Here is a 27,920-nt window from a genome sequence, read left to right as displayed (position 1 = left end):
CCTGTCCCCTCATCCCTGTCCCCTCCCCAGCCATGTCCCCTCATCCCTGTCCCCCTCTCCCCAGCCATGTCCCCCCATCCCTGTCCCCTCATCCCTGTCCCCTCCCCAGCCATGTCCCCTCATCCCTGTCCCCCTCTCCCCAGCCATGTCCCCTCATCCCTGTCCCCTCATCCCTGTCCCCCTCTCCCCATCCCTGTCCCCTCATCCCTGTCCCCTCCCCAGCCATGTCCCCCCCTTCCACATGACCCAGGAGGACACGTCGTTGACTCGTGACCCTCGTGGGGACCCGCTTCCCCCTTTGGTGTCCCCTCCCGGCTGTCCCCTCCCTGGGGTGGCCTTGGGGCCTTTAACCCAGCCGGTGTCCCCGGGTGTCCCAGGTGCGGGGTGGCTCCACCTCGTCCCTCCCCTCGGCTCCTTCCTGCCTTCCTTGTCACTGTCACTGGGGATTAGCGCGGGGACAGCCCCAGCCGAGGCTTGGGGACGGGAACAGGGCCACCCGCCACCTCGCCTGGATGTAGGAGGCCTGGTGGGACCCCAGGGCTGCGTCCCCCATCCCTGCGGTGGCCGAGGGGACCCCCTGAGCCCTTGGGGGCACCATGAAGGACCGGCTGGAGCAGCTCAAGGCGGTGAGAGGGGGACGAGGGACACCTTGGGGGGGCTGGCGAGGAGGTGGGTGACACGGGTGACACGGGGTGGAGGTCCCTGACAGCCCATCCCGTGGTCCACGGGGGCGTCACGGGGATGGGGGACCTCGTGTCTTGGGTTCGGGGTGGATGAGGACATCGCGGGGTGGACGGCGTCGTCATCTCACCCCATGGTGGACACGGGGGTGTCACGGGGGTGGGGGTTCTGGAGACCCCAACCTATGGGGCATGGGGGTAGCTGGGGGATGGGGATCCCCGAGACCCCAGCCCATGGGGCATGGGGGTCCCTGAGACCCCAGCCCATGGTGGATGGAGGTGCCGAGGAGATGGAGGACACTGAGGTTCCACCACAGCGATTGGGGACCGCGAGATCCCAACCCATGCTGGGCAGGAGCACCATGGGAATAGGAGACCCCGAGACCCCAATCCATGCTGGACGGGGCCACCACAGAGATGGGGAACCCTGAGATGCCACCACAGGGATAGGGGACTCTGAAATCCCACTCCATGCTCAACGGGGCCACCATGGGGACAGGGGATCCTGAGATCCCACCTCGTCCTGGATGGGGTCACCATGAGAACAGGGGATCCTGAGATCCCACCTCGTGCTGGATGGGGCCACTGCAGTGATGGGGCTCCTGTGATCCCACCGTGGGAATGGTGAACCCCAAGATTCCACCGTGGGGATGGAGAACCCTAAGATGCCACCACGGAGATGGTGAACCCCAAGATTCCCCCTTACGCTGGACAGGGGCGTCATGGAATGGGGGTCTGTAAGACTCCATCCCACGTTGGATGGAGGTGGCGTGGGAACAGGGAACCCTGAGACCTCATCCCATGCTGGATGAAGGCACCACAGGGTTGAAGGCACCATGGGGATGAAGGTTCCTGCAAGCCAGCCGCCCAACAACGGAGGTGCCAGCTGGAAGGAACCAGGGTGGGGGGTGACCCCTCTGCGTCCTTTGGGGCTTGGGAGGGTATTTTGGGGGGGGATCAACCTCCTAAGACAAGCCCTAGACCTCCCCCAACCTTGGGAGGTACGTTGAGGAGACACCAGCCGCCGTGTGGGGCTGCGTGGGGGGACACGGAGTGACCGTGGGGACCAGCACCCCTTCCCGCGCCCCACGTCTCCATCCCCGCTTCCTCCTCCTCCTTCTCCTGCGCTGCCGTGGGGCCCCCGCTGCTCCTCAGGGCTCTTTGCCCCCCATCTTCTCCTCATGGGGTGGTGGTGGGGGGGCCCCGCAGCCCCCCAGCTCGCGGGAGGGAGGCTTGGCAGGGATTTAGCAGGGATTACGGCGCCAGCAGATAAAACCCTCGGGGTTGGGGGGGGGCAGAGAAGGGATTAATTTTATTTTTACTCCAGCAAGAAGAAGAAAGGCGCGGGGGGTGGGGTGTGAGGGGTCTCCAAGCGGGACCTCTGTGTGTGTGTCCCCGTCCCCCTGCCCCGTTTGGGGACACCACAACCGCACACCCTGGGGGGGTGGTGGTGGTGGAGCTGGGGGAGGGGTGGAGGGGATGTGTTGAGTCCCAGGGTGGCACCCGGGGAAGGGATGGAGGCAGGAGAACGTGGTGGTGGGACCAGGCTTGGCGTCAGGGCTTGGTGGGGATCTATCGCTTTGGGGCCCCTCACCAAGCTCTGGTGACGCAAGATGAAGGTTGGGGACAGAAAACTCTGTGGTGTCCCCATTCCCGTCCCTGTCCCCTCCTTCCAGCCAAGCCCAGCAATCCCTTAATTCCCTCGCTGTGCGTGGCCAGATGTGAGCGGAGCTCACCCCCCTGCCATGCTGCAGATGTCCCCTCCCGGGGCCACCGTGCCCCCTCCGGGGTCATCACGTCTCCACCTCGTCCCGTCTTGACCCCACAGAGCTGGGCGGGCTGGCTGGGGGCCACCCTGGCCTCGTGGGGTGGCTGCCACCTTTGGGGGTGTCCCCAGGGTGCAGGTGGGTGGTGGCACCCCTGAGCGCTGTCCCCTGCGCCCCGTAGAAGCAGGACCCGGACGATGACACCGAGGAGCTGGAGATCGCCATCGACAACACGGCGTTCATGGATGAGTTCTTCTCAGAGGTGAGGCGGGGGACAGGCACGGGGCTGGGGGTGCAGAGCTGCCTCCTGACCCCCTCTTCCATCCTTCTCGGCTTCTCCAGATTGAGGAGACCCGGCAAAACATCGACAAGATCTCAGAGAACGTGGAGGAGGCCAAGAAGCTCTACAGCATCATCCTCTCGGCCCCCATCCCTGAGCAGAGTGAGTGCGGTGGCCGCGTCCCCCACATCCCCAGGTCTATAGATCCTGGGGGCGTTCCCGTGGTGGTGTCCCCCATCTCACGTGCCGTGAATCCGCAGAGACCAAAGATGACCTGGAGCAGCTGACGGCGGAGATCAAGAAAATGGCCAACAGCGTCCGCAACAAGCTGAAGAGTGAGTGGCCGCGTCCCCTCCGCCGTGCCACCCAGCCCCGTGGTCCCCTTGTCCTCACCGGGAGGGCAGAGGGTGCTGGGGACACCAGAGCTGGTGGGTGAGGAAGGTCCCTGATGGGCTGGGGGCTGGTTCTCACCAGGCATGGAGAGGAACATCGAGCAGGATGAGGCGAGGTCCTCTGCCGACCTCCGGATACGCAAGTCCCAGGTGAGCTCTGGTCCTTGGGAGCCACTGACCTCCAGGTCCTGAGCGCCCCGACCCCCGTGGGCTGGAGATGTGGCACGTCCTGGCTGTCCCCGTGTCTCCCATCTCCATCTTCTGTCCCCACCCAGCACCCCAGGGCTGACATGGGACGTGCCATGCCTGAGGTGTCCCATGTCCCCAACTCTGTCTCCATCTCTGGATCCTGACCTTGGGAGCTGGGGAGGTGCCATGCCTGAGGTGTCCCCACCCCGTGTCCTTGTCCCCAGATGTGGACTTTGACCCCAGGGGCTGGGGAGGTGCCGTTCCCAAGGTGTCCCCACCCCATATCCTCGTCCCCAGCTCTGGATCCTGACCCTGAGGCTGGGGAGGTGCCATGCCCAGGGTGTCCCTATCCCCATGTCCTCGTCCCCAGCTCTGGATCCTGACCCTGAGGCTGGGGAGGTGCCATGCCCAGGGTGTCCCTATCCCCATGTCCTCGTCCCCAGCTCTGGATCCTGACCCTGAGGCTGGGGAGGTGCCATGCCCAGGGTGTCCCTATCCCCATGTCCTCGTCCCCAGCTCTGGATCCTGACCCTGAGGCTGGGGAGGTGCCACACCTGAGGCGTCCCTATCCCCATGTCCTCGTCCCCAGCTCTGGATCCTGACCCTGAGGCTGGGGAGGTGCCACGCCTGAGGTGTCCCTATCCCCATGTCCTCGTCCCCAGCTCTGGATCCTGACCCTGAGACTGGGGAGGTGCCACACCTGAGGTGTCCCTATCCCCATGTCCTCGTCCCCAGCTCTGGATCCTGACCCTGAGACTGGGGAGGTGCCACACCTGAGGTGTCCCATCCCCATGTCCGCGTCCCCAGCTCTGGATCCTGACCCTGAGACTGGGGAGGTGCCATGCCCAGGGTGTCCCTATCCCCATGTCCTCGTCCCCAGCTCTGGATCCTGACCCTGAGGCTGGGGAGGTGCCACGCCTGAGGTGTCCCTATCCCCATGTCCGCGTCCCCAGCTCTGGATCCTGACCCTGAGGCTGGGGAGGTGCCACGCCTGAGGTGTCCCTATCCCCATGTCCGCGTCCCCAGCTCTGGATCCTGACCCTGAGGCTGGGGAGGTGCCACGCCTGAGGTGTCCCCATCCCTGTGTCCTTGTCCCCAGCTGTCTGTCCCGACCCCAGGGGTCCAGGAGGTGCCATGCCCGGGGTGTCCCCACTCCATCTCCTTGTCCCCATCCCCAGCACTCCGTCCTGTCCCGCAAGTTCGTTGATGTGATGACCAAGTACAACGAGGCGCAGGTCGACTTTCGGGAGCGCAGCAAGGGCCGGATCCAGCGCCAGCTGGAGATCAGTGCGTGTCCCCCTCCCCACCAGCCCCCGACCCCCTGGCAGAGGTAGGGGGTCCCCCCCATCTCTGATGGAGCCGGTTTGGGGTCCCCACTGACCCCACATACCCGCAGCCGGCAAGAACACGACGGACGAGGAGCTGGAGGAGATGCTGGAGAGCGGGAACCCCTCCATCTTCACCTCGGGGGTGAGCGACCACCACGCCAGGGAGGACCAGAGGGGACATTTGGGGACCAGAACATCAACGCTGACGGCTCCCGCTTGCTCCTGCTCCGTTCTAGATCATGGACTCGCAGATCTCGAAGCAGGCGCTGAGCGAGATCGAGGGGCGGCACAAGGACATCGTGCGGCTGGAGAGCAGCATCAAGGAGCTCCATGACATGTTCGTTGACATCGCCATGCTGGTGGAGAACCAGGTATGGGGACACGGGGACGGGCAGGGGCCTGCGCGTGGGGACAGGGACAGGTAGGGACCTTGTGTGGGGACAGGGACAGGTAGGGACCTTGTGTGAGGTTGGATGGGGACAGGGACAGGTAGGGACCTTGTGTGAGGTTGGATGGGGACAGGGACAGGCAGGGACCTTGTGTGGGGACAGGGACCCATGTATGAAGCCACACAGGGGCTGGCACGCAGGGACGGATACCCTGGAACTGGCACACTGGGAATGTCACTGTCACTGTCACACAGGGAATGACACACTGGGACTGGTACATGGAGACAGGCAGACTGGGACAGGGACACTGGGACTGTGACACTGGGACTGGCACGCAGGGACTGGCACGCAGGGACTGGGACACTGGGACTGGGACGCATGGACTGTCACACTGGGATGGGCACACAGGGACTGGCACGCAGGGACTATGACACTGGGACTGGGCACACTGGGACTGGGCACACAGGGACTGGGCACACTGGGACTGGGACTCATGGACTGTCGCACTGGGACTGTCACACAGGGACTGTCACACAGGGACTGTGACACTGAAGGATGGGCACACCGGGACTGTCACGCAGGGACTGTCACGCAGGGACTGTCACACTGGGACTGTCACACTGGGAATGGGACACTGGGACTGTCACACTGGGGCTGGCACACAGGGACTGTGACACTGGGATGGGCACACAGGGACTGGCACGCAGAGACTGTCATGCTGGGACTGTGACACAGGGCTGTGACACTGGGACTGGGCACACAGGGACTGTCACGCAGGGACTGGCACACAGGGCTGTGACACTGGGACTGGGCACACTGGGACTGGGCAGACTGGGACTGGGCAGACTGGGACTGGCACACTGGGACTGTGACAGAGGGCTGTCACACAGGGACTGTCACACAGGGACTGTCACACTGGGACTGGGACACTGGGAGTGTCACACTGGGACTGGGACACTGGGACTGGGACACTGGGACTGGGACGCATGGACTGTGACACTGGGATGGGCACACAGGGACTGGCACGCAGGGACTATGACACAGGGCTGTGACACAGGGCTGTGACACTGGGACTGGCACACAGGGACTGGGCACACTGGGACTGGGACTCATGGACTGTCGCACAGGGACTGTCACGCAGGGACTGTCACACTGGGACTGTCACACTGGGAATGGGACACTGGGACTGGCACACAGGGACTGGGCACACTGGGACTGTGACACTGGGACTGTCACACTGGGACTGGGCACACAGGGCTGTGACACTGGGACTGGCACACAGGGACTGGGCACACTGGGACTGTGACACTGGGACTGTCACACTGGGACTGGGCACACAGGGCTGTGACACTGGGACTGGCCACACTGGGACTGTCACACTGGGACTGGGCACACAGGGCTGTGACACTGGGACTGGCACACAGGGACTGGGCAGACTGGGACTGTGACACAGGGACTGGCACACAGGGACTGGCACACAGGGCTGTGACACTGGGACTGGCACACAGCGCTGCCCCCGGCTCGCGGGGCACACCAGCTGGCCGGTAGCCACCTTGGCTCCTCCACAAGCCCCCCCAGAGCCGCGCAGAGACACATTCCATATGACCCCCGCCTGGACCCCCCCGCCCCAAGCTGTGTGGGTGCCCCCGTCCCCCATCCCCCTTGGGCACCTCGGCTTGGGGACACGACGGGGATGGGGGGACGCGCCCCACGCTCTCTCAGCCCCTCTCTGTCCCCTCCATGCCATGCGAGGAGCCCGTGCGTGCGCCGGGGAAGGGTGAGTACCCGCGGCGGTGGGGGGGGGCTACGCTGGGGGGGGGGGGGGCACCGTGTCCCCCCATCCCACCCCACCCCACCCAGCTCCCCGCTGAGCGTGTCCCCTCGCGTGTCCCCGCAGGGAGGGCTGCTGGACAACGTGGAGCAGCACATGCTGCGCACGGCCGAGCACGTGGAGCGGGCGGCCCAGCAGACGAAGCAAGCGGTTCAATACCAGGGCCAGGCGCGCAAGGTTGGTTTTGGGGTGGGGGGCAGCACCCCGGGGTGCTCTCAGCGTCTCCCCCCCTCCCCCCCCGCCCCCCCATCTCTTTTCTCGCTGCCTCTGGCTCCGCTCCGCCGCCCCGGGCCCTCGGCGCCCCGTAGGGCTCCATGATCGACCGCATAGAGAACAACATGGACCAGTCTGTCGGCTTCGTGGAGCGAGCCGTGGCCGACACCAAAAAGGCCGTGAAGTACCAAAGTGAGGCCAGGAGGGTGAGACGGACCAACGGCCCCGGTGTCCCCGGTGTCCCCTCCGTTCCAAAGCATCCAGTCTGTGTTCCTCAGTGGCCCCTCCATCCCAAAGGCATCCTGAGTCCTCCAGTGTCCCCCCCTTAGCCTCCAGTGTCCATCCTGAGTCCTCCAGTGTCCCCTCCTGAGTCCTCCAGTGTCCCCTCCTTAGTCCTCCAGAGTCCATCCTGAGTCCTCCAGGGTCCATCCTGAGTCCTCCAGTGTCTCCTCCTGAGTCCTCCAGTGTGCCCTCCTGAGTCCTCCAGTGTCCCTTCCTGAGTCCTCCAGTGTCCATCCTGAGTCCTCCAGTGTCCCCTCCTGAGTCCTCCAGTGTCCATCCTGAGTCCCCAGTGTCCCCTCCATCCCAAAGGCATCCTGAGTCCTCCAGTGTGCCCTCCTGAGTCCTCCAGTGTGCCCTCCTGAGTCCTCCAGTGTCCCCTCCTTAGTCCTCCAGTGTCCCCTCCTGAGTCCTCCAGTGTCCATCCTTAGTCCTCCAGTGTCCATCCTGAGTCCTCCAGTGTCCCCTCCATCCCAAAGGCATCCTGAGTCCTCCAGTGTGCCCTCCTGAGTCCTCCAGTGTCCCCTCCTTAGTCCTCCAGTGTCCCTCCTGAGTCCTCCAGTGTCCCCTCCTTAGTCCTCCAGTGTCCATCCTGAGTCCTCCAGTGTCCCCTCCTTAGTCGTCCAGTGTCCCCTCCATCCCAAAGCAACCATCCTGTGTCCCCAGTGTCCTCTCCATCCCACAGGCATCCGGAGTCCTCCAGTTTCCATCCTGAGTCCCTAGTGTCCCCTCCATCCCAAAGCATCCATCCTGTGTCCCAGTGTCCCCTCCGTCCCAAAGGCATCCTGAGTCCTCCAGTGTCCCCTCCTGAGTCCCCAGTGTCCCCTCCATCCCAAAGGCATCCATCCTGTGTCCCCCAGTGTCCCCTCCTGAGTCCCCAGTGTCCCCTCCATCCCAAAGGCATCCATCCTGTGTCCCCCAGTGTCCCCTCCATCCCAAAGGCATCCATCCTGTGTCCCAGTGTCCCCTCCGTCCCAAAGGCATCCTGAGTCCTCCAGTGTCCCCTCCTGAGTCCTCCAGTGTCCCCTCCTGAGTCCCCAGTGTCCCTTCCATCCCAAAGGCATCCATCCTGAGTCCCCAGTGTCCCCTCCATCCCAAAAGCAATCCCAGTGTCCCCCAATGTCCCCTCCCTCCCAAAGTCACCCCCGGAGTCCCTCTCGAGCCCCCAGCACGCTTTCACATCTCCCAGTCCCCCCAGCATCTCCCCACAGCCTCCAGCAGCTCTGAGACCCCCCTTGTGACCCCCAGGCACCGCACAAGGTCCTCGCTCCTCTCCCTTGTCACCTCCGTGGTGCTGGCAGCTCTGTCCCCCTCTGTCCCTCACGGGTGTGATGAGCTGGTGAGGGCTCAGCCTCTCCTGCCCCCGGGTTTGCAGCTTCTCTGGCTCTTCTGGGCTCCTCCGTGCCCACCTTTGCTCTCCGTCCCCACCTCTGCTCGGGGCAGGCGTAACCGGCCCCGTGTCCCCTTGTCGCCCCCGCAGAAGATGCTCATTTTGGCGGCTGTAGTGGTGCTGCTGCTGGGGATCCTCGCCCTCATCATCGGACTTTCTGTGGGGCTAAACAAGAAATAGCCCCCGAGGCGGGGGGCTCTGTAAGTGCTGGGGGGGCAGAGGGCCCCCCCCCCACCATGGGGCTTGGGGATGGTGGGGAGGCACGGCCCCGCTGGCCCCACTGTCCTGTGTCCCCGTGTCGTGTTCCGGCTGAGAGGAGCTGTGGTTTCGGCTAGCTTTGGGGACGAGGGTGCTGGGCTCTGGGTGCTCCCCAGGTGGTACTGGGGCTGCTGGGGCTTGAGGGGCTGCGGTGCTCAGGGTCTGCGATGCTCGGGGTCTGCGATTCTCGGGGTCTGCGATGCTCAGGGTCTGAGATGCTCAAGGTCTGAGATGCTTGGGGTCTGCAATTCTTGAGGTCTGAGATGCTTGGGGTCTGCAATTCTTGAGGTCTGAGATGCTTGGGGTCTGCGATGCTCACCGTCTGAGATGCTTAGAGTGTGATGCTCATGGTCTGAGACGCTCGGGGTCTGAGATGCTCGGGGTCTGAGATGCTCACGGTCTGAGATGCTTGGAGTCTGCAATTCTTGAGGTCTGAGATGCTCAGGGTCTGCAGTGCTCGGGGTCAAGATGCTCACAGGTCCAAGATTCTTGGGGTCTGAGATGCTCGGGGTCTGCGATGCTTTTGCTCTGAGATGCTCGGGGTCTGCGATGCTCATGGGTCTGAGATGCTCATGGGTCTGCGATGCTCATGGGTCTGTGATGCTCGGGGTCTGAGATGCTCGAGGTCTGCAATGCTTTTGCTCTGAGATGCTTGGGGTCTGCGATGCTTTTGCTGAGATGCTCATGGGTCTGAGATGTTCAGGGTCTGAGATGCTCGGGGTCTTAGATGCTTGGGGTCTGCAATGTTTGGGGTCTGAGATACTTGGGGTCTGCGATGCTTTTGCTGAGATTCTCATGGGTCTGAGATGTTCAGGGTCTGAGATGCTCGGGGTCTTAGATGCCCGGGCTCTGAGATGCTTGGGGTCTGCGATGCTCGGGGTCTGCAATATTCATGGTCTGCGATGCTTGGGGTCTGCGATGCTCGGGGTTTGCGATGCTTGGGGTCTGCAATACTCAGGATCTGAGATGCTCGGGGTCTGCGATGCTCGGGGTCTGCAATATTCATGGTCTGCGATGCTCGGGGTTTGCGATGCTTGGGGTCTGCAATTCTCGGGGTCTGCATTTCAGCTCCATGCTTGTCTTCGCATCCCCCGCATCCCTCTCTCCCATCCCCTAACCCGTTTCCCACGCCCTGGGGGGCTGACGTCTCCCCTTTTCCCTCCTCCAGACCTTCCAACCATCCCAGCGGTGACGTCTCCCAGCAGGACCATCCCCGGCACCGCAGCCGGGCCCCCTCCTCGCCCCACTTCTCCCACCCCTCTGACCCCAGACCATCCCCGGGGTCTCGTCCCCACGTCCCCTGCGGGAAGGGGACAGGACTCGACTATTTATTACCCCTTTGCTGCTAAATCAACTTCTCCTGGACCCCACCTCTTGGTGGGGGGGCTGCCACCTCGGGGAGGTGCCAGCGAGGGGACACGGCGAGGGCTGGACCCTCACCCACACGGGCATCCCAGGAGGATGAGGGACGGGAATAGGGTCAGGATAGGGGGGTTGGGGGCACCACGCGGGTTTGACGTCCCCGTGTCGTGGCAGACGGAGCCACCGGAGACCCTGCCCCGTCTTGGCCTTGATGTCTGCGGCTGGCGTGACCCCAAACGCCGCCTGCGCCCGGAGCCGGGGCGGCAGGACATGGTTATCGCGGTTATTTAATTCCCATTCCAATAAAGATCGTGCTGATGCCCACCCTGCGCCTCTCTGCTCCGTGCACAGCGCCATGCCGGGGCGCTGCGGGGACAAGCGGGGTGCTGGCACCCCAAACACCTCTGGCTTCGGGCACGGCGTCGCGGCTGGTGGCTTTCGCGGAGCACCAGGGTCCTGGGAGCAGCCCCTGTCACAGAGCAGCCGCTCGGGGTGGGGGGGACCAGGGGACACCCCCAAACCCCAGGGCTCTGCCAGCCCCGGCCAGAGAGTCTTCCCCCACCGGTCTCTGGGTAAGTGACAGCGATGGGGACACGTCCCCGCGGCGCGCTGGTGCTTGGCTGCCTGGCCCAAGGGGACACGGGGACACAGCCACGTCCTGGGGTCACCCCCAACCAGCTCACACCAGCCCCGCTGCCTCCCCAGTCCCTGCCGCTGCCACTTGTCCCCCCTCCCCAGCCCATCTTTGTTTCTTCTCCTGTCCCCAACCCCTGTCCCTTGTCCCCCAGCCCTATCCCTGCACCTCAGCCCCTGTCCCTTGTCCCCAGCCCCTGTCCCCCAGCTCTTGTTCCCCCTCCCTGACCCCTGTCCCTTGTCCCCAGCCCCTGTCCTTGGTCCCTCAGCCCCTGTCTCTTGTCCCACAGCCACTGTCCTTTTTTCCCCAGCCCCTGTCACTTGTCCCCAGCCCCTGTCCTTGGTCCCCCAGCCCTTGTCCTTGGTCCCCCAGCCCCTGTCCCTGGTCCCCCAGCCCTGTCCTTGGTCCCCCAGCCCCTGTCCCTTGTCCCCCAGCCCCTGTCTCTGGTCCCTCAGCCCCTGTCCTTGGTCCCTCAGCCCCTGTCCCTTGTCCCCAGCCCCTGTCTCTGGTCCCTCAGCCCCTGTCTCTGGTCCCTCAGCCCCTGTCCCTTGTCCCCAGCCCCTGTCCTTGGTCCCTCAGCCCCTGTCCTTGGTCCCCCAGCCCTTGTCCTTGGTCCCCCAGCCCCTGTCTCTTGTCCCCCAGCCCTGTCCCTGTCCCCCAGCCCCCCCGGCCCTGCCTCATGGCCCACTCTCTCCCCGTGCAGAAGAAGATCATGATCATGCTGTGCTGCATCATCCTCGCCATCATCTTGGCTTCCAGCATCGGGAGCATCTTCGCCTGAGACGCCCCCACGCTGCCCTCCAGGTGAGCGGGCGCAGGGCGGGACGGGGGCAGGCGGGGTCCCTGGTGTCACCCCACACCCGGGGGGTGGGTTTGGGTCTCGGTGGGGTTCAGCCAAGTGAGATTCCTCCTCCTTGGATTTGCTGATGTCCATGAGGCAAGAGACTGGGCGCCCCCAGGCAGCCACATGCTGGACGTGGCCCTGGGGAGAGCGCTCCTCGAATCCTGGGGTCAGTGCTGGGCCCCTCCCCACAAGAAGGATGTTGAGGCTCTGGAGCGAGTGCAGAGAAGAGAACGGAGCTGGGGAAGGGGCTGGAGAAGAAGAGGAGCGGCTGAGAGAGCTGGGGGGGTTCAGCCTGGAGAAGAGGAGGCTGAGGGGAGACCTCCTTGCTCTCTGCAACTCCCTGAGAGGAGGTTGTGGAGAGGAGGGAGCTGGGCTCTTCTCCCAAGGGACAGGCCGAGAGGGAATGGCCTCAAGCTCCACCAGGGGAGGGTCAGGCTGAACATCAGGAAAAAATATTTCCTGGAAAGTGTGATTGGGCAGTGTGCGAGGCTGCCCAGGGAGGGGGTTGAGTCCCCTTCCCTGGAGGGGTTTAAGGGCCGGGTGGCCGAGGTGCTGAGGGACATGGGTTAGTGATTGATGGGGATGGTTGGACTCGATGATCCGGTGGGTCTCTTCCAACCTGGTGATTCAATTCCATTCGATTCTATGATATGATATATGAGTGGGGAGGGCTGGGGCCAGGCAGGGCAGTGAGAGCTGCGTCTTCCTCCCCGCTGCAGGTGGCCTTTCCTCCTCCTGCCCCGACCCTGCCCGCATCCACCTGCGGCTCCAGCCATCGCAGAGACCCCAAGCGCCAGCCCCGGGCCCCGCCAGCCGAGCCCTCGTCCCTGCAGCCCCCAGGACGTCCCCTCACCGCAGCCCCCGCATTCCCGGAGGAGCAGATTCCACCTGCCCCGCACCCTTCCACCACCGGGCGAACGCCCCGACATCCCTTCCTTCTCCTTTTGGGCCGAGGGGCAACACCCCCTGCGAAAACCAGGGTGGCAGAGAGCGGCCGGAGGAGCCGCCTTTCCTCCCCGGGGCAGCGTTGGGGGCTCTGCCTCGCTCAGGGTGCAAGGAGAAGCCTCTCCCCTCGCTCCGAGCTCGTCTGCGGCGACTTCTCCGTCTTGCCGGCTCTTTGGATGCGCAACCACCCACACCGGAGCCCTCTTCCCGAATAAAGCGATCCCCCACGCTCTGCTCCGGCGTTTCAGGGGGGTTCTCAGCACTCCCCGACGCACAAATCGCCTCTAGGATTCTCCCAGCCCCGCGTTGGGGCCTCCAAAAAACCACAGCGGGCTGCAGGGCCTCGCGGGAAGGTTTAATTAAGACCTCCGCGCCGCCGGCTGCTCGTTAGACCCTGTGTTTGAGGAAGAACTTGCCCCAGTAGCGTCCCTTCAGCCTCAGGTCGTAGGGGCTGAGGTACTTGCGCATTCCCAGCATGTTGCCGACGACGACGCGCTCGAAAGTCCAAGGATTTTGGTTGTTGAGCCTCTTTTCCTCCTCTTCCTGGCGCAGCCGCTCGAGGCCCTCGCGGCTGACGGCGGCGGCCGGGAAAGGCAGCTTGTGGGCCACCTGCGCGAGGAAAGGTTCCACCTCCCCGAACTCGCAGCGCCCGCCGACCTCCACCACCAGGCGCCCGCACTTGACGGGCGTCACGTAGGAGTCGATGGGGCCTTTGCCTCCCCCCATCCGGTGGCCCAAGCTCTTGCGCGTCAGCGGCTTGGAAGGAGGGGGCACGCGCCAGATGGCAAACATGGTTTTGGGGTCCATGTTGCGGCCGATGGTCAAACGGATCATCTCCATGTGGCCCCAGTGCAGGTAGCCGCCCCCCAAAGCCTGCGGAGAGAAGGAGGCGCCTCAGCCAGCAGGAACCGGTGGGGTGAGGAGCAGAGAAAGAGGTTCTCCCGTCCCACCGGCCGTCTCCGAGACCCTTCACGAGCGCGTCTAGCCAGGAGCAGCCTCGCTGCTTTTCAAACTGCATCCAGATCTGGCGCCCTCAGCACAGGGAGGACACGGAGATGTTGGAATGAGTGCAGAGGAGGCCACGGAGATGATCTGGAGAACCTCCTGCGTGAGGCCAGGCTGAGAGGGTTGGGGTTGTTGAGGCTGGAGAAGAGAAGGCTGCGGGGACACCTTAGAGAAGCTTCCAGGGCTGAAAGGGGCTCTAGGGAAGCTGGGGAGGGGCTCTGGATCAGGGAGGCTAGGGACAGGATGAGGGTTTGGAGCTGAAAGAGGAGAGATTGAGGTGAGATCTTGGGGAGAAATGGTTTTTTTGTGAGGGTGGGGAGGCCCTGGCCCAGGTTGCCCAGAGCAGAGGTGGCTGCCCCATCCCTGGAGGGGTTCAAGGCCAGGTTGGATGGGGCTTGGAGCCCCTGATCCAGTAGGAGGTGTCCCAGTTGGAACCAGCTGGGCTTTGAGGTCCTCCCCAACCCATTCCTCATCCCCTCGCTGAGGAAACCGAGGCCCTTCCTGACAGTTGTAGCTCCACCAAACCAGCTTTCTGGAATCACTTTGGCACCGGCCCCCTCTGCCGCTGCTTTGACTGGAGTTCTCCCCGCACCACGCGAGGTTCTCCAGCCTGGAGGTTCCCACGACCGCGTCCTCCCCACCTTCCCGATGCCCCGAAGCGGCTCCGAACCCTCCGGCTCTTCCCCCGCCGCCTCCGGCTGCTCACCAGGATCCCGTACTGGCCCTGGATGAAGTCGGTGGCTTCCCGGGATGGGCCGCGGATGTCCCACAGCCGCCGGGGCTCCCGCCTGACCTTGGGCACCGAGGGCACCTTATCCATGAACTTGAGCTTCGTCTTCTCCGGGAAGACGATCCCTGCCGGGAACACGGGGGTGAGCGTCACCGGCCCCGCGCCGCCCCACAGAGGGGTCTCTGTCCCCGTGTGACCCCCTTACCGCTGTAGTCCGGGGGCTGCTGGTACTTCTTGAGGCCCGCCCGGGGGACCACGAGGCCACCGGGACCTGGGGGACACAACGGGGACTTGGAGGAGGGCCTGACGCACCGGGAGGGACCTTTGCCTGGAGCCCACCAGCCCCTCCTGGGCACCACGGCTCAGCCGCCAGCTCCAGACCCCAACCCAGTACCAGAGCCCCTCTGGCCCTTGTCCCCTGTCTCTGTCCCTTGTCCTCCTCTCCAGTCCCTTGACCCCCTCATGCCTTGTCCCCCTTCCCCAAACCCAGTCCCTGTCACTCCTCCCCAGCCCCTGTCCCTTGTCCCCCGTCCCCATTTCCCCAGTCCCTGTACCCTTCTCCCCATCTTCCCTGTCCCTTGTCCCCCTGCTCCTGTCCTCCTCCCCTGTCCCTTGTCCCCTTCTTCCTTTTCCCTGTCCCCATTCCCCCTTTGCCTCCCCTGTCCCTTGTCCCCCTGCTCCTGTCCCTTGTCCCCTTCTTCCCTTTCCCTGTCCCCATCCCCCCTCTGCCTCCCCTGTCCCTTGTCCCCCGGCTCCCACCTCCTCCCCACCCCCTGTCCCTGTGCCCCCACTCTCTCCCCCGTCCCTTGTCCCCCTGTCCCTTGTCCCCCTCCTCCTCCCTCCCCATCCCTTGTCCTCCTGCCCCCTCTCCCCCCCATCCCTTGTCCTCCTGTCCCTGTCCCCCCTCTCCCTCCCCTGTCCCTTGTCCCCCCCACCCCTTGTCCCTTGTCCTCCTGTCCCCATCCCTTGTCCCCCATCCCTGTTCCCTCCTCCCTCCCCATCCCTTGTCCCCCTGTCCCCCCTCACTCCCCTGTCCCTTATCCTCCTGTCCCTTGTCACCTTGTTCTTTGACCCCCCTCCCCCTCCCTTGTCCCCCTGTCCCTCCATCCCTTGTCCCCCTGTCCCCTCTCCCCTCGTCCTCCTGTCCCTGTCCCCCTCTCCCTCCCCTGCCCCTCGTCCCCCCTGTCCCCTGCCCCCCTATCCCCATCCCCCCACCCCATCCCTTGTCCCCCCCATCCCCTCTCCCCCCTCCCCGCTCGCTGCCGGCTCCCCCCGCGCCGCCCTCACCCTCCCGGGCCGCCACCAGCACCGGGCGCCGCCATCGCCACATCCCCCTCCGCGCGGCCACTTCCGGCACGGAGTGGTGGGACTTCCGGTCCCCCCCCCCGGGTAAACGCAGAGCGGAACTATCGTTCCGGGTTTGGAAGGGACCTCAGAGCCCATCCAGCCCCTCTAGTTCCATGGGCAGGGACACCTCCTGCTGGATCAGGGGCTCCAAGCCCCATCCAACCTGCCCTTGAACCCCTCCAGGGATGGGGCAGCCACCACTGCTCTGGACGTTGCTCCAAGCCCCATCCAACCTGGCCTTGAACCCCTCCAGGGCTGGGGCGGCCACCCCTGCTCTGGGCAGCCTGGGCCTCCCCACCCTCACTGGGAAGAAAATCCTCCTTATTTCTGCTCTAAACCTTCCCCCTCTCCAATTTAAAGCCGTTCCCCTCGTCCTGGCACTCCAGGCTTTTATAAAAACCTCCCTCCCCGGCTTTCTTGTGCTTTGTGACAACACCAGTTGGAAAAGACCTTGGAGATCATCGAGTCCAGCCATTCCCATCCACTACTGACCCACAACCCTGAGCTCTTCTCATACAAAAAACAGCTGCTCTTCCAGAATGTGGAGTATTTTGATTGAAGCTAGAGTTTAGATTCATTTCACTAACTGCGTTCTCTGAAAATTAGACAGAACGTCCCTCTAACAGCAGGTTTTCTTCCTCTGGCTCCATATTTCCTTTCAAGCAGGGGTTTTGCAGGCACTGTTCATCCTTTGGAGATGATCAAACCTTATGTTCAGCATGATCTGTGCTGAGCAGACGCCTCTTCCTCTCTAATCACCTCCCTCTGCAGCCTTCCCCGTCTCAAATTCAAGGTCAGACAGAGCTGGAGCCAAGGCTCGCGATTAGCAAGAGATCGGACTGTTGGGAAGCTTGTAACAACATTAAAATGAGTCTTTGGGAATAACAGAACGCGCCTAAAATCCCTGAGAGAATTTATCATCCGCACGGAAGCGGGAAACACCTTGGAATCACTGCCTCGCGTTGCCCAGCCCCGATGAAAGGGCGTTTGCTTCCTAAAACTCCAAAACGAGTCTCAGAGAGTTTTATTTGCCGGCATTTTCATTATCACTTCATCTCCCTGTCTTTTAAACCCCTCCAGGGATGGAAACTCCACCTGGGCGGCCCCTGTCAGGGCCTGAAAACCCTTTGGGTGAAGAAATTTTTCTGGATGTCTAATTTGAACCTGCCCCAGTGCAGCTTGAGGCCGTTTCCTCTTGTTCTGTCGCTGTTATCTGAGAGAAGAGCCCAGCGCCCACCTCACCACAACCTCCTTTGAGGAGCTGCAGAGAGCGATGAGGTCTCCCCTCAGCCTCCTCTTCTCCAGACCAAACCCTCAGGTCCTTCACCTGCTCTCCTAACTCCTGTTCTTCAGCCCCGGCTCCGTTCCCTTCTCCAGACGAGCTCCAGCCCCTCAATGTCCTTCTTGGAGCGAGGGGCCCAAAACTGAACCCAGGATTTGAGGTGCAGCCTCACCAGCACCAAGTCCAGGCGGTGATCCCTTCCCTGCTCCTGCTGGCCACCCCATGGCTGATCCAAGCCAGGCTGCTGGTGGCCTTCTTGGCCACCTGGGCCACTGCTGGCTCACATTCAGCTGCTGTTGACCAACCCCCCCAGGTCCTTCTCCTCCAGGCAGCTTTGCAGCTGCTCTTCCCTTCTCCTGGAGCTGCTGGGGGTCATGGTGACCCAAGTGCAGGACTTGTCTCTCGGCCTTTAATCACAAATGATTGGCTTTGGCCCATCCCTTTATATCCTTTCAGACCCTTTTTCTGCTTGGTTGTCCAAACCTGCCCCCAGCGCTCCAGGTGAGGAGCAGAGCAGGACAATCCCCTCACAGAATCACCAGGTTGGAAGAGACCCACAGGATCGTCGAGTCCAACCATTCCCATCAATCACTAACCCATGTCCCTCAGCACCTTGTCCACGTGTCCCTTAAACCCCTCCAGGGAAGGGGACTCAACCCCCTCCCTGGGCAGCCTCGGACACTGCCCAATCACCCTTTCTGTGGAAAATGCCGCATTGGACACCTCCGTGGTCACGGTCGCCCCTCTTGGCTACCAGGACACGCTGTTGGCTCGATGATGTGTCTCCCCATGGTGTTGTCCTCACCCTGGACTGCACAGGACCCCCCTGGTGTCCCGTTGAAGCACCTAGAGCCCTCTCCCCTCAGCCACACGCACACCAAGCCGTGCTGCGAACGCCTCTTTATTGCCACCACGGAGGACCCGCCAGGGCCACGCGTTCCTCGGTGGCCTCAGTAGGTGCTGAAGATGGCCTCGATGTGCTCCCCGGCCTTTGGTTTGTAGGTGCCGACCCCTGTGGTGGAAGGACGGGTGTGAGATTGGGGCACCACGGCCACCAGCGTGGCCCCCACGTGTCCCCCCCCACAAGGCTTCCCACCTTCCTGGAGAGGTTCCTTCCCACTGAAGAACTGCCAGTAGGTCTTGTCGTTGGTGTTGGCGGCCAGGTCGTGGATGGAGACCACCATGGGACCCCAGAACGTCTGCTCCGTCTTGAAGCTGCCGGGCGAGGCGGTTGGGTTCTGGGGCTCGGGGCCACCGATCCCTTCCACCCCCGACCTGAGCTCTCACCTGAATTCCTTGGGTTTCTCCTTCTCGGCTTCCTGCAGAACCTTGAGCAGCGTGGAGCCCTCTGGGACGTGCACGGTGATGTGGAAGCTGAAGTGCTCTCCCCGCAGCTTGTTGATGACCGTGTAGTGCACCTCGATGGAGGCTGAAGGGAGGGGAGAGGAGGAGGGTGAGCTCGTTCTCGGGGCACGGTGGGAGCAGATGTGACCTCCAGTTGTCTCCAGCTTTGGGGACGGGGACAGCTGTGGGCTCGGGGACCTACCGGAATGGGCACAGGCCACCTTAGAGGCATCCAGGTAGGACTTGCCCACGAGGGCAGGCAGGACCTGGGCGATGGCCATGGGCAGGGTGAAGTCATGTTTGTACACAACGGAGAAGGCTTGGGCGCAATTCCACTTCCGCGGGGCGTAAAACTCTCGGGTGGCCTCCAGCGCCTGTGGAGGAGGAGAGAGGAGGTGTCACCATCCCCGGAGGCAGGAACCGAGCAGCCACGGTGCTGCAGCTCCTGCTCTACCTGCAGGACCAGCCCCATGCTGTAGATATTGCCAATCATGCCATCGTTCTTCTCCTGCTCGTTGAGGAAGCCGGTGGTCACCACCAACAGCGTTTCCGAGAGAAGGTCCCGCAGGTTGCTGATGTCCGTGTGCTCGTACGTGCACGTCAGCGCCAGGGTGGCCACGGCGTTGGTGTCTGTGAGAGCATGGGTTGGGTTGGGTTGGGATGGACCTCAAACCCATCCAGTCCCAACCCCAGGGACACCTCCCACTGGATCAGGGGCTCCAAGCCCCATCCAACCTGGCCTTGAACCCCTCCAGGGATGGGGCAGCCACCACTGCTCGGGACAACCTGCACCATGGCCTCCCCACCCTCACAAAAAAACATTTCTCCCCAAGATCTCATCTCCATCTCCCCTCTTACAGCTCCAAACCCTTCCCCCTCGTCCTCTCCCTGCCCTCCCTGATCCAGAGCCCCTCCCCAGCTTTCCTGGAGCCCCTTTCAGCCCTGGAAGCTGCTCTAAGGTCTCCCCCACAGCCTTCTCTTCTCCAGCCTCAACAACCCCAACTCTCTCCTCACACAGGAGGTTCTCCAGCCCTCAGATCATCTCCGTGGCCTCCTCTGCACTCGCTCCAGCAGCTCCGTGTCCTCCCTGTGCTGAGGATCCAGAACTGGACTCGGGGCGCCAGGTGGGTCTCCCCGAGCGGAGCAGAGGGGCAGGATCCCCTCCCTCCCTGCTGCTCCCACGGCTCTGGATGCAGCCCAGGACACGGGTGGGAGCACACGTTGTTGGCTCCTGTTGAGCTTCTCCTCCCCCAGCTCCCCAAGTCCTTCTCCTCAGCGCTGCTCCCAATCCCTTTGTCCCCCATCCTGTGTTGAAACTGCAGATTGCCCCAACCCAGGTGCAGGACCTTCCCCTTGGCCTTGTTGAACCTCATGATGTTCTCCCAACCCCACTCCCCCACCTTCTCCAGGTCCCTCTGGATGACATCCCAGCCTTCTGGACACAGGGATGAGATCCTAGTGTCACCGATGAGCCCACCAGGACAAAGCCGAGGACGCACGGCAGGACCGGGGAGGTCCCTTACCCACGGAGCGGCGTCGCTCCTCGGGGTCCAGCATCTTCTTGGCCAGGGCCACGGCTGCCTCTTCGTAGCCACCCGCCTGCGCCAGGCACAGCCCCAAGATGTCCAAGCTCACGCTGAAGAGCGTGGTCTTCGGGACGCCGTTCACTTCTGCGAAGCAAAGGGTGGGGGTGAGCTGATCGCGGGGATGGAGACCCCCTCCAGCCACCCCGGTCCCTCCTTCTCGTCCCACCGTACCCAGGCTGGTGACCTCCTCATCCGTTTTCTTCTGCAGGATGCTGATCAAGTCAACGGTGTGGCTGAAGGCATGGACCTGCCGGGGGTTCTCGCACGAGGAGAGGAGGGCGAGCACGTACAGAGCCACCTGCCCCGAGGACATGTCTACAAGGACCAGAGAGAGAGATGGTGGTGCCGAGCCTGCGGTGCTGGCTCCTCCACCATGGGGTGAGACGCCCCCCTCGCCCTCCCCTACGTTTCTCAGCTGTGTTCACGGCTTCCTCCTTCATTTGGTGGAGCAGCAGCTTGTGGGCTTCCTCGTCGCTGCCCCCGACCAGGTCCATGGCCAGCAGGATGCTGGGGTTTGGCTTCTCGTCCACCTTGACAGATTCCTCCATGCGTTGCCGATACTTGGAGACCAGATGCTGCGGGGCAACTGGGAGAAGAAGGGGCTGGAGGTCACCGGGGACCCTCCGGTCCTTCTCCTCGGGTGCCTCGGCAAGGGGGCTGCTGCCAACTCACCACATTTGTCATCAGCCACGCGACCATACTCGTCACCGGCTGTGCCACCCAGCAGGGCCAGCAGGACCCCGACGCTGAAGGCCACGCCGAACATCATCTCAGCTTCACGGTGAGCAGGTCCTCTCTGACAGGCAGAACCCTGTGAGCACTTGTTTCTCTGGGTGTCCTCTCTGCTTTTAGCTGTTCCCAGTGACAATCTTGGGTCACCTGCCCTCCCAGAGCCGCCCCGGCTCCACCAGGCACCACCCACTTCTCTGTGTGCCCAAGGGTGGCAGGAGCCTCGGGGAGTCACCACGGCGGGGACGGTGGTTTTCCGTTGGAGGAAATTCCAAGGAACCAGCTCAACGTCCGTGAGGAATCCAGATGGGAGCCATCCCAAGGCACTGAAGGAGCTGGTGGAGGTCAGAGCAGGCCCACCACCTTCCCATCTCCGGGGGCCTGGGGAGGTCCCCGCTGGTTGAAAACTCATCGGTTGTATCCCGGTTTACGAGAGCTTGTGCTTCCCACAAAACCCCATCCCTGTTGGTCCAACCTCAGGAAGATGCTGGAGATGTTCACGGTCGCCCTGAGGGCTATTGAAAAGCATTTCAAGGACAATTCCATGACCAGGCATGGTCAACGTGGGTTGGTGAAGGTCAAGCCTCGTCTGGCTGGTTTGTTATCCTGCTACGACAAATCCACAGATGACGGGAAGGAGGTGGATGGTGTTTGTTCTGGCTCTTAGTGAGGTTTTTTATCATCTCCTTCCCAACAACCTTCAGGATAAGGTGTCCAATGGGGAGAGGGACAGGTACGGGGTGGATGGGGTGAGGATCAGGCTGGACGTGGCTCAGAGGGCTGGTGGGAATGGAAGATCCGTCTGATCCAACCGCAGATCCGTCACCGCAGCCGAACACGCCCTTAGCAAATTTGCTGACAATCCCCAACGGGGAGGTGCTGGTGACTCTCCGGGGATGAAAGCCCCGTGGAGGCATCTGGCGGGTGAGGAGCTTTGGGCAATCGCCAACGGCAGGAAATGGAACAGGAACAAATGCCGGGTCCTGCGCTCGGGACCTTCCTTGTTGGGTGCCCATGGAGATGCAGGACACGGGAACTCAGGAGCAGCTCCGGGTCCACCAACCAGATCATCTTCTGCTCCAGGCTGATTCCCCGTGGGCTGTGGGGTGTCCTGGGCTGCCGAGGGGGCAGGACCCCCTATCTCCTGCCTGTCTCAAAGTCCATTGAGTTCCACCCCCTGCCATGGGCAGGGACACCTCCCACCGGAGCAGGTTGCTCCAAGCTCCATCCAACCTGGCCTTCAACACCTCCAGGGATGGAGCAGCCACCACTGCTCTGGGCAACCTGGGAGAACATCCTAAGCCAGGCTGCTGGTGGCCTTCATGGCCACCTGGGCCACTGCTGGCTCATGTTCAGCAGCTGTTGACCAAACCCTTCCAGGTCCTTCTCCTCCAGGCAGCTTTCCAGCCGCTCTTCCCCAAGCCTGGAGAGTTTCATGGGGTTGTTGTGACCCAAGAGCGGGACCTGGGAGTTGGGCAATGATGGAAGGTGCCCCAAGGATGTGATTGTCACCCTACGTGCAGGGACCAGCCTGCTTTGGGGATGAGGAGGCCAGCAGATGGCCGGAGATTGATCCCCACCTTCTCCACCACCCCTGCGGGCAGGGCTGGGGACCAGAGCTGGGGCAGGGACCAGGAGCAGGGCTGGAGAAAGGGCCTGGAACTCTTGGTTTGCCCTCTGGGAGGAGGAGAGCTCCGTGGAGATGGCCCCCAGGTGGGTGTGAGGGGCTGCAGGAACCACCCAACCTCCCATTGGGAGAGAGGCAGCCGCCCACCTTGGCCCAGGTGTAAAAGCCACCAGTGGGGGCTGCTCCTCCTCTTCCTTCTCCACCACCATGAAGGCTCTGAGGAGAAGGTGGTTTGTGCTCCTTCTGGTGGCCTCAGCCTGGGCCCAGGAGGCCCTGGGTAAGGGGTTCTTTGCGTGGAGTCCTGCTGGTTCTGGGCGCCCTCCCTGGGGTCGGGGTGCTGGGTGCTCCTGCGCTGGGCTCAGCTCTTTCCAGCGGGGTGGTGGGTGTGGGTCACACCTGGAAGGGAGGACCCTGGTGTCCTCTCCACCCCAGCTGGGCAGTTCTGGGGGTCAGGCTACCTCAAGCACCAGACTTGAGGTTGGGAGGTCGGACCCAGAGCGAGGGAGGCCCTGGGGTGGGTCCTGCGTCGCCCCATCTCCTCGTGGAGACCCTCCAGGAGCATCATGACCACGTTGGTTCCTGGGGAGATGCCAGCACGAGGCAGCTCAGCCCTCGGGGCCACCTCCATCCCTGTCCTTCCTGAAGGGGGAGATGCCAAAAGAGGAACATTTGAGGTCCATCTGTGCCTGGATCTTCCTCTAGCAGCTTTGGGGTCCCCGGTTAGTTGGCTCAGCCCTCCTTCTCCTCGTCCTGCTGCAGTCTCAGTGACGTGTGGCCCCGCGTGGCTCTCGGTGGCCGTGCCGGTTGGCATCGTGGGGAGCCACGTGGCCACCGGGGAGCTGACGCTGGGATCCGGCTGCGGGGTGACGGCTGCGGACAGGGACAACTACCAGCTGGAACACCCGCTTGGGGGCTGTGGGACCACACTGGAGGTGAGGAGCTAGGGGTGGCCATGTGGCCTTCACGGAGGTGCTGTGGAAGCATGGTCCTCCTTGGGGCAGGTGTAGGATGGGGAGGGTCCCGTGTCCCGAAGTGGGGGGCAGCATCAAGACACACTTGGCTCTGATTATTGAATCCTCCATGATGGGAAAGGAAACCACCTGAGATAGGTGTGGTGGGTCCTCCACAGCCACCTCTCTCCCCAGGGTGTCAACACCCTCCTTGGTGCTGCTCCCATGCGCTGGGTGAGCTCCAGGGTTGGACCTCTGGGTCCTCCCGTCCTCCTGGCATGGTCCCCAAAGACACTTAGGAGGGTGGCAGCACCAGTTAAAGCGAGCTGGGATGTCATTGAGGACCTGAAAGGCTCCGAGGAGACCTTAGAGCAGCTTCCAGGACTGAAAGGGGCTCCAGGGAAGCTGGGGAGGCTTGATGAGGGAGGGCAGGGACAGGATGAGGGGAAGGGTTTGGAGCTCCAAGAAGGGAGATGGAGATGAGATCTTGGGGAGAAATGTTTTGCTGTGAGGGTGGGGAGGCCCTGGCCCATCCCTGGAGGTGTTGAAGGCCAGGTTGGATGGGGCTTGGAGCCCCTGATCCCGTGGGAGGTGGGACTGGGTGGGCTTTGAGGTCCCTTCCAACCCAAACTCTTCTATGAAACGTGGCTCTTGTCATGTCCTGAGGAGCTTTTTCTCCTGGGGTGCTGGGGACCAGGAGGGGACACACGTTTTGAGCCAGGTGACAACTCCAGCCCCATGTCTGCTCATTCCCTAGATCCTCCCGGACAGCATCCGCTACAGCAACGTCCTCCACTACCGTCCCTCGGCCGGGGGCCCCGTGGCTCGCGCCAGACCCTTCTCCCTCCCCGTCAACTGTTCCTACCCCAGGTAAGAGGGTGTCCCCCGGAGCTGGGGGTGATCCATGGTGGAACCCCTTGGTGATGGGTCTACCAAGGGTCTACCGAGCCATCCTGGGCAGTCAGAGGTGCCCTGGGACCCTGTTGTCCCACTCAAGGATGCTTTGTGGTGCAGGACAGGCAGTGTCTCATCCCAAGCCGTCCAGCCCACGTGGGGCCCCTCTGGTTCCACCATCGCTCACCGGAGACCTTTGAGCTTCGCCTTGGATGTCTATGACAGTGAGTAGGGGAGCCCTAAAACCTCCTTCACCTTGTGGAGAGGGGACCCCCTGCCTTTCTGGGACCTCTGGGTGGTCTTGGGGCACCCACAACCCCGTGTCTCCCAGGTTCCTGGTCCTCCCAACTACACCAGCCCACGTATTCCCTGGGGGAGCTCATCAACATCGAGGCATTGGTGACCTCCGATGTCCACCTGCCCCTGAAGGTCTTTGTGGACGAGTGCGTGGCCAGCCCCAGGGCAGCTCCAGGGTCGGGATACAAGGTCATCGCTGACAACGGGTGAGGAACTGGGATGGTTGTGGGGTGGTGGCCCTGAATTCCAACTCTTCCTCCTTGCCGGGAGCCAGCGGGTGGTGGCAGTGACCATCTCACCTTGTTCACCACCCTGGTAGGTGCCTGCTAGACGGGCAGCTGGGTCGCTCCCGCTTCCTCCCGCGGCGCGGTGACCGTGCCCTCCGCTTCCAGCTGGACACCCTCCTCTTCCCAAACATCTCCAGCAGCCAGGTCTGTGCTGGGAGGGTAATGTCCATGCAGGGAGGAGGTAGCGGGTGGAGATCCATGGTGAGGGATCCATGGGGCAGGTCGGGTGGAGATCTATGGTGAGGGATCCGTGGGGCAGGTCATGGTGTGATCCATGGTGAGGGATCCATGGGGCAGGTCGGGTGGAGATCCATGGTGAGGGATCCATGGGGCAGGTCGGGTGGAGATCCATGGTGAGGGATCCATGGGGCAGGTCGGGTGGAGATCCATGGTGGGGGATCCATGGGGCAGGTCAGGTGAAGATCCATGGTGAGGGATCCATGGGGCAGGACAGGGTGTGATCCATGGTGAGGGATCCATGGGGCAGGTCGGGTGGAGATCCATGGTGAGGGATCCATGGGGCAGGTCAGGGTGTGATCCATGGTGGGGGATCCATGGGGCAGGTCAGGTGGAGATCCATGGTGGGGGATCCATGGTGAGGGATCCATGGGGCAGGTCAGGGTGTGATCCATGGTGGGGGATCCATGGGGCAGGTCGGGTGGAGATCCCTGGTGGAAGATCCATGGGGCAGCTTGGGTGGTGGTCCATCATGGAGATCCCTAGTGGAAGATCCATGGGGCATCTCAGGTGGAGGATGCTTGTCCCTGCAGCTCTACCTCCGCTGTCACCTGAGGGCGGTGGCCGAGGGGGCTGGCAGCACCGCCGGCAGGTCCTGCTCCTACGACCGCATGGAAGCCACCTGGAGCTCCCCGGACGGGGCCAACTGCTCCTGTTGTGGTTCTCCAGGCGGCTGCGGGGGCCGACGGCGGCGCCGGTTGGCTGGTGACACAGGTAAGAGGACCTCCTTTTGGTGGGCTCCAGGAACCCTGTGAGAGATGCTGGTTGCCTGATGGGTTCTCCTTGCAGGGCTGCTGGGGGAAGCCAACGTCCACCTTGGACCTCTGCTCCTCTCCACCCTTCCCAGTTCCCCCCCAGCTCCCACTGGGCTCCCCACGGCGCCCGAGCCCAGCGTGGCACCACCTCAACGCCCCTCGGTGCCTGTGGTGAGGGGGGAGAAGAGGGACTCTGGTGAGTGCGAGGTGCTGGAGGGGGTGGTTGGTGTGACCCTGCTGTCCTCCTCACCCTGTTGCTTCTCCCCGTAGGGCTGGATCTCCCCGTCCCGGCCACCACACTGGTCCTGGTGGCCATGGGCTCCATCCTGGTGGCCGTGGGCATGGCTGGATGCTACTGCTCGCTGCGGCGCCGGCGCCTGGGGGGCTCCGAGGCAGCGCTGGGGGAACCCCGAGCTGTGGCCATGGGTCCCACCACGACCGGTGGTGGCCCCGGGGACCCCCCAGCTCCTGCTGTTGCATCTTCAGGTCAGGAATAAACCTGTGGCAAAAAACAGGCTGTGGTGGGTCAGTGTGGGAAGGGTCTTGGGGTGAGTGGGTGGGGGATGTAACCTCCTCACGGCCTGTGGACCCCAAAAGGTCCCCCTGGACGGCCAGAATGATAGAATCCCTAGGTTGGAAAAGACCTTGGAAGGTCTTCAAGTTCAACTGTCCCTGTCCACTACTCAACCAGATCCATGAGCTCCTCATCTACCCATCTCTCAAACCTCTCCAGGTTGGGGTCTCCACCACCTCCCTGGGCAGCCCCTGCCAGGGCCTGAGAACCCCTTGGTGAAGAAATTGTTCCTGATGTCCCATCTGAGCCTCCCCTGGTGGAGCTTGAGGCCATTCCCTCTCGTCCTGTCCCCTGTCCCTTGGGAGAAGAGCCCAGCTCCCTCCTCTCCACAACCTCCTCTCAGGGAGTTGCAGAGAGCAATGAGGTCTCCCCTCAGCCTCCTCTTCTCCAGGCTAAACAACCCCAGGGCCCTCAACTGCTCTCAGAACGTCTGTTCTCCAGCTCCTTTCCCTTCTCTGGACGTGATCCAGCCCCTCAATGTCCTTGGAATGAGGGGCCCAAAACTGAACCCAGGATTCGAGGTGCAGCCTCACCAGCACTGAGTCCAGGGGGTGATCCCTTCCCTGCTCCTGCTGGCCACCCCATGGCTGATCCAAGCCAGGCTGCTGGTGGCCTTCTTGGCCACCTGGGTCACTGCTGGCTCATGTTCAGCTGGTGTCATCCAGCACCTCCAGGTCCTTCTCCTCCAGGCAGCTTTCCAGCTGCTCGGGGTTCTTGTGACTTAAGTCCAAGACCAGGCACTTGGACTTGTTGAACCTCGTTCTTTTTGGCCCGTGGATCCAGCCCAGAAATGCCCCGTGTCCTGGGCTGCATCCAGAGCTGTGGGAGCAGCGGGGAGGGAGGGGATCCTGCCCCTCTGCTCCGCTCGGGGAGACCCACCTGGAGCCCTGAGTCCAGTTCTGGATCCTCAGCACAGGGAGGACACGGAGCTGGTGGAGCGAGTGCAGAGGAGGCCATGGAGATGATCCGAGGGCTGGAGAACCTCCTGTGCGAGGAGAGGTTGTTGAGGCTGGAGAAGAGAAGGCTGTGAGGACACCTTAGAGTTGAAGGCCAGGTTGGATGGGGCTTAGAGCCCCTGATCCAGCGGGAGGTGTCCCTGGGGTTGGAACTGGTTGGGTTTGAGGTCCCTTCCAACCCAACCTGGTCCCATCGTGGAGCAGGGGGGCCAAGGACACCTGGTTCCCCAGCTCGTGGCTGTGTGGGGCAGAGCCCAGCCCGTGGTGATGCTCTCTCCGCAGGGAGATGTTTCATTCCTAATGGCCTTTGATGGATCTTTCTTCCAGGAACTCGCTGCCGAGAGCTTTTTCCCTTCTATTTTTTCCCTCTTGCAGCTCCTGTAAACACGACCTTGGCCTGGGGGGAGGAGGTGCTGCTCGTGGGGGTCGGGGGGGACACATCTCGGAGGGCTTTTAGGGCACTTTTGGTCTCCTGGCATCTTGCTTTTCTCCTCTCCCCTTCCTATCGGCCTGGCCATGGCGTGAGTTGGGGTCTCGGCA

The 27,920-nt window shown here is 62.9% G+C and overlaps 5 protein-coding genes across 9 annotated transcripts in view; 3 read left to right on the top strand and 2 right to left on the bottom strand.

Moving 5' to 3' along the window:
• Positions 1 to 400: 400 nt before the first annotated feature.
• STX3 (syntaxin 3) lies at positions 401 to 12,712 on the top strand. 5 transcript variants are annotated; one of them, XM_069857290.1, is made up of 11 exons: positions 401 to 626; positions 2,628 to 2,708; positions 2,789 to 2,888; positions 2,987 to 3,061; positions 3,201 to 3,268; positions 4,486 to 4,594; positions 4,704 to 4,777; positions 4,872 to 5,006; positions 6,922 to 7,032; positions 8,828 to 8,941; positions 10,164 to 10,747. In XM_069857290.1, exons 1-10 carry the CDS (start codon positions 597 to 599, stop codon positions 8,915 to 8,917), a joined length of 873 nt encoding a protein of 290 aa, XP_069713391.1. In that variant the 5' UTR covers positions 401 to 596; the 3' UTR covers positions 8,918 to 8,941; positions 10,164 to 10,747. The 5 variants fall into 5 exon arrangements, with proteins under 5 accessions (XP_069713391.1, XP_069713393.1, XP_069713390.1 ...); XM_069857289.1 differs by lacking the exon at positions 6,922 to 7,032 and adding an exon at positions 7,164 to 7,274 and having other exon boundaries at positions 407 to 626; positions 8,828 to 8,937; XM_069857288.1 differs by lacking the exon at positions 6,922 to 7,032 and adding an exon at positions 7,164 to 7,274 and having other exon boundaries at positions 407 to 626.
• Positions 1,892 to 27,920, top strand: part of LOC138720875 (zona pellucida sperm-binding protein 1-like) — a 64,406-nt gene continuing 38,377 nt past the window's right edge. The window contains exon 1 of the mRNA XM_069857281.1: positions 1,892 to 1,899. The gene's annotated coding sequence lies outside the window, so the exon portion shown is untranslated. The remainder of the gene's footprint in view (positions 1,900 to 27,920) is intronic.
• On the bottom strand, positions 13,115 to 15,878 carry MRPL16 (mitochondrial ribosomal protein L16). Its single transcript, XM_069857299.1, has 4 exons — positions 15,803 to 15,878; positions 14,721 to 14,786; positions 14,492 to 14,640; positions 13,115 to 13,653 (listed from the first exon to the last, which is right to left on the bottom strand). The coding sequence occupies exons 1-4, from the start codon at positions 15,843 to 15,845 to the stop codon at positions 13,168 to 13,170; spliced, it is 744 nt and encodes a 247-aa protein (XP_069713400.1). The 5' UTR covers positions 15,846 to 15,878; the 3' UTR covers positions 13,115 to 13,167.
• Positions 18,081 to 20,843, bottom strand: CBLIF (cobalamin binding intrinsic factor). Its single transcript, XM_069857087.1, has 9 exons — positions 20,747 to 20,843; positions 20,481 to 20,660; positions 20,246 to 20,389; positions 20,012 to 20,158; positions 18,943 to 19,118; positions 18,691 to 18,862; positions 18,432 to 18,573; positions 18,241 to 18,359; positions 18,081 to 18,156 (listed from the first exon to the last, which is right to left on the bottom strand). Exons 1-9 carry the CDS (start codon positions 20,841 to 20,843, stop codon positions 18,095 to 18,097), a joined length of 1,239 nt encoding a protein of 412 aa, XP_069713188.1. The 3' UTR covers positions 18,081 to 18,094.
• LOC138720737 (zona pellucida sperm-binding protein 3-like) lies at positions 22,638 to 26,347 on the top strand. Its single transcript, XM_069857085.1, has 9 exons — positions 22,638 to 22,707; positions 23,190 to 23,362; positions 24,138 to 24,250; positions 24,395 to 24,498; positions 24,606 to 24,777; positions 24,891 to 25,002; positions 25,629 to 25,809; positions 25,885 to 26,046; positions 26,121 to 26,347. The coding sequence occupies exons 1-9, from the start codon at positions 22,638 to 22,640 to the stop codon at positions 26,345 to 26,347; spliced, it is 1,314 nt and encodes a 437-aa protein (XP_069713186.1).

This window comes from Phaenicophaeus curvirostris, chromosome 5, assembly GCF_032191515.1.
Source record: "Phaenicophaeus curvirostris isolate KB17595 chromosome 5, BPBGC_Pcur_1.0, whole genome shotgun sequence".
Lineage (NCBI taxonomy): Eukaryota > Metazoa > Chordata > Aves > Cuculiformes > Cuculidae > Phaenicophaeus > Phaenicophaeus curvirostris.
The sequence above is the reverse complement of the archived record's forward strand: the minus strand, read 5'-3'. Positions and strand labels throughout refer to the sequence as shown.